A 9,979-nucleotide genomic window follows, 5' to 3' on the forward strand; every position below is an offset into this window, starting at 1 on the left:
CTTCCCGTACTACTGGACTACCTATCCTCAGAATGCTCAAGCTGGCTTTTTCTGTGCCAGCTAGTAGCCCTTGAGACCAGAGGAGGAGGACATGGAATCCCCACAGAGGAGGAGAGAAATCAGGTTCCCCAACTCAGATTCTGAGTCATGTTAAGCCCCAGGAGAAGCCATGTGCCTCCAGGTCGCCATGTTAAACAAACACAAATAACAGTTAACCTCAGAATTACCTCTTGCATTACACTCACACACACACACACACACACACACACACACACACACACACGAATCTTCTTGTCTTAAGAACAATTCAGTATTCCTTCTTGTCCCAACCCTCCTCTGGTGAGATAAAAAAGCCAAGAAAAGAGATGGCGTAGAGGTGGATATGGGGGTATTAGTGAAGCAATGAGTGCCAGCAAGAAGCCAGCCATCTGGGACAGATTCTCCTGGTCAGTGGGTGAGGCCTCCTGCATCAGGAGCGAAGGCTTGGCTTCTCCCAAGATGTCTGAGCTTTCAAATAACTGACTGAGGTCCTCAGCAGCCCCAGGCTTAAGGCCTTATGGCTCTGGAACCTGGTAAGAACCTTTGGTCTCAGGAGCAACAGTAGGCAGATCCGAGGCTGGTGACACTCCAGGCCAGCATATGAGTCCTGGCATTGTGACCTCAGCTGTTCCGCACACAAAGAGGTGGTCTCCCTACCAATGCCTAAACCTGTAAGTTGCATAGGACGGTGGCTCGGTCCCAGGGGGCTGTTGTGGGGAGGTTGGGAAGTTGAAGAACACCCTGGCTCTTCCATCATGTCTGCCAACAGGGAAGAACTGAAGAAAACCAACCCGGTAAAGGAAGAATCTCACCAGGGATGCGGGGGGCCTCTGTGAGCTCCTGCCAGATGAAGGCAGGACAGAGAAGATATTGGAAATGACCCTGTGAACCTTCCAATTTTCTTTCTTTGTTCAGAGCCCAAAGCAGCCTCAGCTTGGCATGGGTGTAAATTGGTGCCTGGCCTTGGGGTGGGAAGGAACGGGTCTGTGATGTCTCCGCATAAGGTCCAGAGGTTTTCAAAACCGTTCCCAGTCCAGGACCCAGCAAAGGCCTAAATCTAACTGACCCATCTAAGGTTCAAAATAACCTTGACAGATACTTTATAGATGAGGGCATGGAGGCCCTGGCACTGAGGAACGTGCCCTCGTTGGTACGGCTGAAAGAGAGGGCAGGTTAGAGCCTGAGCCATTCTTGACACAGCCTTTGGGGGCTTCCTAAAAGTTGTTCCAAAGGGCTTTCTCTATCCGCGGGTTAGACACACATACACTCCTTAGAAACGGATAGCATGGCCAGGCGCTGTGGCCAGAAGCAGACATCGTGCTGGGACCATGTGAGCCTACACTCAACTGCAGCTAGCGCGTGGTTGCTGGGGTCTCTCGTGAGGATTGACTGTTATCTTCCCCCAGTCCTGACAAGCGGCTAACTACACCATGACCTTCTCTCTCTGCAGAAAAAGAACTACAAGGAAATTTGCTTGGAACTGACACAAGTAAGCTGTTTTGAAGCTATGCCTGCAGTCAGGCCTGAGATCCATGGGGAGGTCATTGGAGACAAGGGCCATTTCTTATTCTTGGTGCCAAGAACCTATCCTAGGTGCTGGGGGACACAAGAAAGATAAGGTTCTTGTTTTCATAGGCCTTCACAAGTGACCAGACATAAACAACAGAAAAAGTCGGCTTTGCCGCCTGCTACATGGAGAATGAAGATTAGGAGACAGGAGGGGGCGGCTGTTTTATGGTTGGGAAAGGTCTCCCCTGGAGCAAGCACACAAGGACTAGATGCTGGCAGAGCAGAGTCTGAGAAGGAACCTTCTAGCTGGAAGGAAGAAGCATCCTGAGGTAGGAATAAGCCTGACTATACAAGGGTCGGGGGACAAGAAGAGTTGAGGCCCTCTGAGCCAGAAGAGGTGTGAACACACTGAACCTAGAGAAAGAGAAGGGCAGAAGGGATTTCTGCATAGGCAGGGCCATCAGCTTCTCTTGGTGCCCTGTCTCCAGGGAAGGACAAAACTCAGGGTGGGCTCTTTAGCCCCGCCCACACCTATTATTTCCGGTGCCTCTAAGTTTCTGTTTCAATCCACAGGTAAATGATCACAAAGGACTTAAACAAGAAGGGCTATTCGTCAAAAAAGGGATGACCCAGGAGCTGAAGGTCAGTGTCTGGGCCTAGGTGGCCAGGGTAGAGATCACCTGGGAAAGGGGTGGTCAGCCAGCTAACTTCTGAGTGTGTTGGTACCTAGGGGTACCTGTGGCCGGAAAGCTTCACTAAGTCCTGGTCTTTTATTTTTAATCTGTTACTTTGAAACAATTTGACTTACCTAGGCGTTACAGAGAATGGTGTAGTGAATTCTAGCACACATTTCACCCAGATTCCTAAATGCTGGCCACTTACCACTGTTGCTTTAGTCTCTGATGCTGTCTGTCTCCTTTTCTATACACACACACACACACACACACACACACACACACACACCACCCTGCATATCTATAGGCTCCATGCCTTTAATCCGGCCAATCTGGGATTAAAGAGATTTGATAAAGCACTACAGATATTTTTCCATCACTTCCGAAACAAGACAGTAGTAATCGTTTGCATAGTGTTTACACCTCATGTGTATTGAAGGGGATCCAGGAACGGTTCAAAGTCTGTGGGGGGATGTCCACAGGATGTAGGGGGTGTCAGCGTTAGCAAATTTGGATATCTGCAGGGTTCCTGTAGTTTCTCTCACTGAGAAACTGTTGTGGGTACTTCCTGGTACCCCCTTTCCTGGATAATGGGTGGGCATCTTGGTTGTATCTGGGGTTCTTCCCTCGACCTTCATCACAGGGTCCTGAACCAATTCTCCTTGGATACCCAGAATGACTGACCATGGACACTCTCTGAACCATTTCAGAGTTAAGCTTATCCAGATTTTTAATATGTACTTCCTAAAAAGGACCATGTTCTCTTATGGTTTTCATTTTTGTTTGTTTGTTTGTGTGTATGTGTAATTATCAAAATCACGTCATTAACAAAACCCTTATTTTGATGACATCAGTTACTAACAGCAAACTCATTTGGCCTGGGGGTCTGATCCCTGACATGTGTTTCTTCTAGCACCCCCTCCCCCGCAACCCTGACTGTTCTGTGTGTGTCTGTGTGTGTGTCTGCCTGTGTGTCTGTGTGTGTGTGTGTCTGTCTGTGTGTCTGTCTATGTGTGTGTGTGTGTGTGTCTGCCTATGTGTGTGTGTGTGTGTGTGTGTGTGTCTGTCTGTCTGTCTGTCTGTCTGTCTGTGTGTGCCTGCAGAGGCCAGGAGAGGGCCTCAGACCCCCGTGCAGCTGGAGTCAGAAGCAGTTATGAACTTCCAGATGTGGATGTTGGGAATGGAGCACCTGTCCTCTGGAAGAGCAGCAAGCCTTCCCAACAGCTAGGACATCTCCAGCCCCATCATGTCTCTTTAGTGTGGATTACTTTTTCAACATTTATCTTACCGGATCCTGACAGTTCTAAGGATTTATTTTACTGACTCGTCTGCCTTTTCCAGAGTTAGGCCGGGGGTTTTGGGCAGACCTTCCGAAGCTGTGCTCTTTTTAGTGTGTCCCCCGCAGGTCTCCCGGCCCCACTGTCCCAACACCGCCCTTTCCTTTCCTGTTTGGTAGAGCCCCATGGACCTGCCCTTGTTGACTGTTGAGAGATGTCTCCAATGTGTTTCTCTCACATGTATTTCCTCAGAATGAACTCAGGGAGGTGAGAGAAGAACTCAAGGAAAAGATGGAAGAGATAAAGCAGGTAACACGATAAGGTTTCCGCAAGAGAGGAAAGTGGGACTTTGAGGGAAACCCTGAGGGGTCAAGGAAGTCAGGAACTGCATGGGTGAAGTAACAAACTGACTCACACCTGGTCTCCTGCAGCGTTCCAACCCTGGGCAGCATAGAACATTGATTTCTTACTTATTCCCTGTCTAAGCCCATTTTTCAAGCGATTAAGAATTCCCTAATGTATTAAAGTTGGGGGTGATATTAACCTCAGCGATAAGCGTGAAGAGGAGCTGACTAGGAATTTGACGACAGTCACAAATCAACTGTATCCCCCTCATGCATCTTCCCGGAGGAGGCTGTGCAGACACAGCTCTCTTGTTTCTTAGGGAACAGGGGGACTAAGCAAGGAAGAGTAATTATGGTCTGAGCCCCACATGTCAAAGCTGTTGCTAGGGATGACCTGGTAGTGGTACCATACCCTAGACCCTTCATAGACTTCTCAGGAAGAGGGGCTTATGTAGAGTAACAATTAGCCATCCATTCCCACGATCCAGCTACCACCCTTTACTCAAAATGCCCAGAAGACCCTGTGACTGGCTTCAGGATTACACTTCAGGCCTTGTTAAATCACACTTTTCTTCCTCACTAGATAAAGGACATAATGGACAAAGATTTTGATAAGCTTCATGAATTTGTGGAAATTATGAAGGTAAGCTTTCACTGTATGCCTTCCGTGGGTCACATGGGAAGTGACGGAAGAGACGGCAGGCCCCTGCTCTTGAGGTCCCTATCACCCACTAGACAGACTTGCAGGCCATCTGTTAATCAGAGGTTTAGAGGTAGGGAGAGCGAGTTAGGAGCGGAATCCTTGGAGAGAATCTGGGCCTTAGACTTGGTAAGATTATGTCGCAAGCTTGATGCGAATGTAACTGAAGGCCCAGCATGGTTCCCTTTGGGCTCAGAAAACAAGACGGATAACTGGGACCACAGAGCAGCGGTTTGCAAACATTCGTCTGTTTCAGAACGACTTGGGACAAGTCCCAGGTTCATACTCAGCTAGGGCCTGGGTCCGGCTGACTCAAAGCTTGAGAATCACCGATGCAGATGCTTAAGCAGGCAAAAGGCAGTGCCTAGAGTGTTTCCAAGAGTCCTAAGGGACTCTAGGATTGCTGGGTTAAATTCATGATAACCCCACAGTTACCAAACCAGGGTAGTTAATAGTAAGCAGGGAAATGAAGGAATGTGAGGGCCCCTTTGCCAGGGATGGATGTCCTGAGAATCCCCCGGAAGCCTATTAAACATCCAAACACCCAGACTCCATACAGACTGAAGACTGAATAATAACTATTTCAAAGTGGAGTTGCTTAAGTGCTACAAATGATTTTAAAATGTATATATGGGTTTATATACATTATGTATGTATTGAGACAGTTTCTGTGACACACATTGGCCTCCGGCTTTTGACTGATCCTGCCTCTCCCCAAGTGCCACAACTGTAGGCCACCTCCCGTGCTTGGCTTCTTCCCAAGGCATCTGGATGTGTGCCTTTAGCTGCAAATCGGGTCCTAAACACTTGAACAACATTCATCAGCCTCAGGTGGATGAGATCAGAGAGGTCTGTCACACTGGCCCCTTAAACCAAGGCTTCCCTCAGAGAAACTAAGCCAGAATCTTTGCGAGTGAGGGCCCAGCCCCAGTGACTTATAAATTTCCCCATGGGGTTCTAGTAGACACTTAAGGCTGAGAACCATATGTCCATCGCGTTTTAAATTTGATAAAGGTGATTTGGGGGGTACTAGGGATTGGATCCCAGGGTCTTACATTGCTAGGCAGCCTCTCAACCACTGAACTGGATCCAGCCCTGTGATAAAAGGTGGTTTTAAATGTCAGAAGAAAAGGGTTATGTAATAATAGAAGACCATTGCTCGACTCTGTGAGGAAAAATCAGTTCATTAGCTCTGTAAGCATAAGTGGTCTAAAACATGAACTTGAGAAATAAAAGCCAGTAAGGAAAAGTTATAAATATAAATATAATGGCCAAATTTCAAAGTATTGATGTATTTGCCTATATGAATGTTTTAAAAAAGAATTAAGATGGAAAAATGCCATATGCAGAATTTAAAAGCAATTTGAGGAAATCGTTTTCCATAACTGTGATAAGGGACAAAGGGTTTATAATCCATAAAATATAGATCTCACACAAAACAACTGGAAATAAATGAGAAAATGGGCAAGGGCATGATGGACAGGCCAGAGAGAACAGACAAAGACAGAGAGCACAGCGGCTTTACAACAGTGCGAAGCTGGGGTCCGAGAGATAACTGAGCAGCTAAACAACACAAAGTGGGGGCCCGAGAGACAACTGAGTAGCTAAACAACACAAAGTGGGGGCCCGAGAGACAACTGTGCAGCTAAACAACACAAAGCTGGGGTCCGAGAGACAACTGAGCAGCTCAGAGTGCGTGCTGCTCCTGCAGTGAACCCCAGTTTAGTTCCCAGCACCCACACTGGGGGGGTCACAACTTCCCATAATTCCAGCTCCAGGGGATCTGATGCCTCTGTCCCTGGAAGGCAGCTGGACTCAAGTGCACACACCCAGGCACACACACACCACACAGCATCTATCTTTAAGTAATGTAACTGTCACACCCAAACATTGGGTTTATGACAATGAGCTACTGATCAGAGTACTAATTCATACAAAATCTGAATATTAGAAAATAGACATTCTCAAGATTTATCCCATGAGAATATTAAACTGTCAACATGACTGAGTATAAACTATTTTCATTTCAGAATTATTTATAATAGCAAACATTTAGAAATAGCCACAATTTCCAACAATAGAGAAGTAACTAAATTATGGTTTTTCCATGTATTAGGCCTTATAAAAAATGCTTAATGTAAATATATAGGAAAAGGATTGGAAAATAGATGCACCAAAAAGGCAGATAGCAGTCTTGTGATTCAGTTTTTAAATATTCTCCTGCTTTATCCGGCTTTTTTTGCAAAGGGCATGTACTATTTCTGTATTAACATGCAACCACCATAAGCATTTTATTAGTGGCCACTCTGGGTATGGAGAGACACAAAGAAAGCTATTTCAGGCAGGGAACAGCTTGGGCACAGCAGGAGGATGGCTGTGTTTCCCAGTCATGGGGGAGACAAGCCATGGAGTGAGGTCATCTGGGGGAAACAGAAATAAAACTGCATGGGCACACCGTGGATACTGATGGGCTTTGAGAAACAGCTGACAAGTTGGGACTTGCCTCTCTAAGCAGCAAGCAGTCTCTGGAGCTTCTTAAAGAACACACAAGGAGCAGCTGCTGGCAAGGTGGCCTGGGAGGCAGAGCTGGTGGGGAAGATCTGCAATTGCCTCCCGCTGTGGTAGAGAGAGGACTAGAGGAGAGGGCAGGGAAGAGGGGAGAGTGGAAGGCAACTTGGTGGTTCTTGGTGACAGATTCGGGATAACGGAGTCTTAAGTAAATGTCCATAGCGAGCCCAGAGTGTCTATCTGGGTGGACAAGGCAGTGGAGAAGTCGTCAAGCACAGTGGGCGAGTGGAGCTGATTTAGACGGGGAAGGAGAGGCTGGGCGAGACACTGGCACTGTGTGCTCAGCCCAAGGGGCATGTTTGGCCCTAAGGAGATTTTAATACTCTTCCCGTGTATTCTGACATTTACAACCATCGACACAGCTGTCTTCAAAAACCACCCCCTCCCCACCAAGGGTGTGATAGCTTTGTCAGCTTTCTGCGTTAATTGAACTGGCTCAGAATCTTTCTGTACTAGAAACACTTTCACTGGAGAAAATAGTTTTTATGACCACCAATCCACACTCACTTTCGTTCATAATGAATACTGTCAGTTACAGCTTCTGCACCCTTAGGGATTCTTCTTGTCCACCATTTCTTTCCAGCTTTTCCCATGTCAAATTCTATAGATTATTTTTTCTCTTTTAGTTCTCAGTGGGTAATAAATGAGCCATGTTGTTTTAGCCACTGTCTTCTATTTCATTTTTAAGATTTGTTTTCATTATTTTAAATTAGTGTGTGTGTATGTATAGGTGTATGTTTGTGTGCACGTGCATGTGTGTGAATCCATGCATGTGTTTGTGGGGTGTGGGCGTGGATGCACTAGGTGACCAGATGTATTGGATCCTCTGGAGCTGGAGTTAAAAGCCGGGTGCAAGCTGCCTGATGTGGGTGCTGGGAACCAAACACTCATGTCCCCTGCAGGAGCAGTGTATCTGGCCCTCATTTTACTTCCTTTCGCTTGTTTTATTTTTTGTACTAGAACTGTGTTGTCACATGCACGCATGTGTGTGCGTGCGCGCGCACACACACACAGAGACAAGGGTTCAAACACTGGAGTCAGAATCTTTGAGTTTACAGCATGTTTTCTTAGCTGTGCCATTTCACGGGCATCAACTCAAAGCCTCATCCCCGAGGTTAGGCAGAAGAGCTCCTGGCCTCTGGCTCACCTAGTGGCCATGGCAAGTCTTCTGCCTCCGCCTGTGCTCTGGTATCACTGTGGAGCTGGAGTGGAAGGTGACCGTCAGGGACATGCCCCATTCCCCTCAGCCAAGGCTGGTGAGGATTCTTGAAGTATAAGACAGGAGGAGTTAGCAGAGAGAGAGGGAGGAGGGGAACTCTAAGCTCTTCAGAAGGAGAATTCTAGTCTTGCGTTCTCTCTCGAAGGAAATGCAGAAGGATATGGATGAAAAGATGGATGTTTTAATGACTATACAGAAGAACAACAAATTGTAAGTGTCACCTCCTCCCTCCTCTTTGCTCAGTACCCTGGGGGCTCAGAGAATGCACTCCTCAAGGAACTGCCTTGGCTCCACCGTTACAATGGCTGGAAGTCAAGGCCTTCCGTGCACCCGTGTGCAGGTAGAAACAGTCTCCCCAAATCTCTGCCCACTCCTGACCCACCAGTCCCCTTCAAAAACAACCAAAGGAGCAGCAGGAACTTGGGCAGATAGAAAAGACGGACAAAGATCCCCAGCTCAGACCCAAGAAAATGGAAGAACCTGACAGAGTATCATTGACTAGCGATAAGACAATGATGTCACCAAAAACAAAGACTAATCCACCGGATCCCCTTCATTCGTGTCAGAGTTGCTGCGTAAGTGAATTCCTGTGTGCCCTCAGCACTGTCTACAGCCCCGGGCTGCTCCTGCCCTGACCCTCTCCTCCCCCAACCCCAGAGTTCTTGCCTCACCCTACCCCAGTCCTTAGATGAATCCCCTAGTCTGGAAACCTTCCTTAGCTGCCTGCCTTGGAGGCTGCGGTGAGACCCAAGGCACAGTTGTGCAGTCAGCCCCTAGACGTGCCTGCTCCGAGTTCGGCTCAGTCACTCTGTCCTCTATAGCAAAGCCTGGTGAGGTGCCCAGCAGGCTGGCCAACTTGGACCAGGGAAAAATGATCATTTGTGTGCCGTTTCTGTCCCCTCTACAGGAGAAATGTTTGTTGTGTGCCCTAAAGAACAACTGCCATCGGGGGTAGGTAGAGCCATGCGAGAAGGGCCTTCTCAGTTGGACTCTGGTTATCCCAAAGGAGTGAGCTTCAGCTTCCTTTTGCAGCCAGTCCCACCTGTACAGGGACTAGGGACTGTGAGCGGGGTTCCACCACCCAGCATAATCACCCAGACATAGAGGATGTGGCACCAGGAGAGAGGATTTGGGTGGCTGACCCTAAGGTTGCTGTCCACAGGCTCCCTTGGCGGGGAGGGTACCCCTTCCGCGGCAGCCTCAGCCTGGCCCCAGGTCCCCCACCTTTCTCCCTCCTAGCAGGAGACCTTCACACCATGCCTGGGCGCCCTTTTCACCTTTGTCATCTGGAGCTGCTTTCTGATTTATCTGCACTTCAACCCCGATGAGATGGAGTATGTGCTTCCCACCTAGTCCAGTCATGGAGTCCACCAGCAGCTCCAGCTCATCCTCTCTGAGCTGCAAGGCAGGGTTTTCTGCCCTCTTACACCTCATCCTCACCCCACCCAGGCTTCCACCTGGAGAATAAAGACTTTCATTTGAAGTCCAAAGGTTGTTACCCTTTTGAGTACTAGCTCAACATTTGGGTGTCCAGAGCATCACTTTTTGGCTCAACATATTTCGGACCCCAGTTCCTCTTCCTTTCCCTGTTAGCCAGTGGGACATTCTATCTGAGTGATCTCGGTCTTGTCTCTCTCCACTTCACTGGG

General features: G+C 48.0%; 1 protein-coding gene across 1 annotated transcript; it reads left to right on the forward strand.

Moving 5' to 3' along the window:
* The first annotated feature begins 794 nt into the window (after window positions 1-794).
* On the forward strand, window positions 795-9,633 carry Tex35 (testis expressed 35). The gene is made up of 9 exons (XM_041663047.1): window positions 795-833; window positions 1,490-1,528; window positions 2,122-2,190; window positions 3,752-3,808; window positions 4,427-4,486; window positions 8,476-8,540; window positions 8,716-8,905; window positions 9,238-9,281; window positions 9,570-9,633. The coding sequence occupies exons 1-9, from the start codon at window positions 795-797 to the stop codon at window positions 9,631-9,633; spliced, it is 627 nt and encodes a 208-aa protein (XP_041518981.1).
* Window positions 9,634-9,979: the final 346 nt, after the last annotated feature.

The sequence above is a fragment of the Microtus oregoni genome, unplaced genomic scaffold (assembly GCF_018167655.1).
Source record: "Microtus oregoni isolate MIOR12 unplaced genomic scaffold, Mior012 000013F_ref0000133, whole genome shotgun sequence".
Classification (NCBI taxonomy): domain Eukaryota; kingdom Metazoa; phylum Chordata; class Mammalia; order Rodentia; family Cricetidae; genus Microtus; species Microtus oregoni.

Coding starts and splice junctions, on each gene's coding strand:
- Tex35 (XM_041663047.1), top strand. CDS start 795: ATGTCTGCCAACAGGGAAGAACTGAAGAAAACCAACCCG. Junction 1,529..2,121: donor TTTGCTTGGAACTGACACAA/GTAAGCTGTTTT, acceptor TTCAATCCACAG/GTAAATGATCACAAAGGACT. Junction 8,541..8,715: donor ATACAGAAGAACAACAAATT/GTAAGTGTCACC, acceptor CTGACCCACCAG/TCCCCTTCAAAAACAACCAA.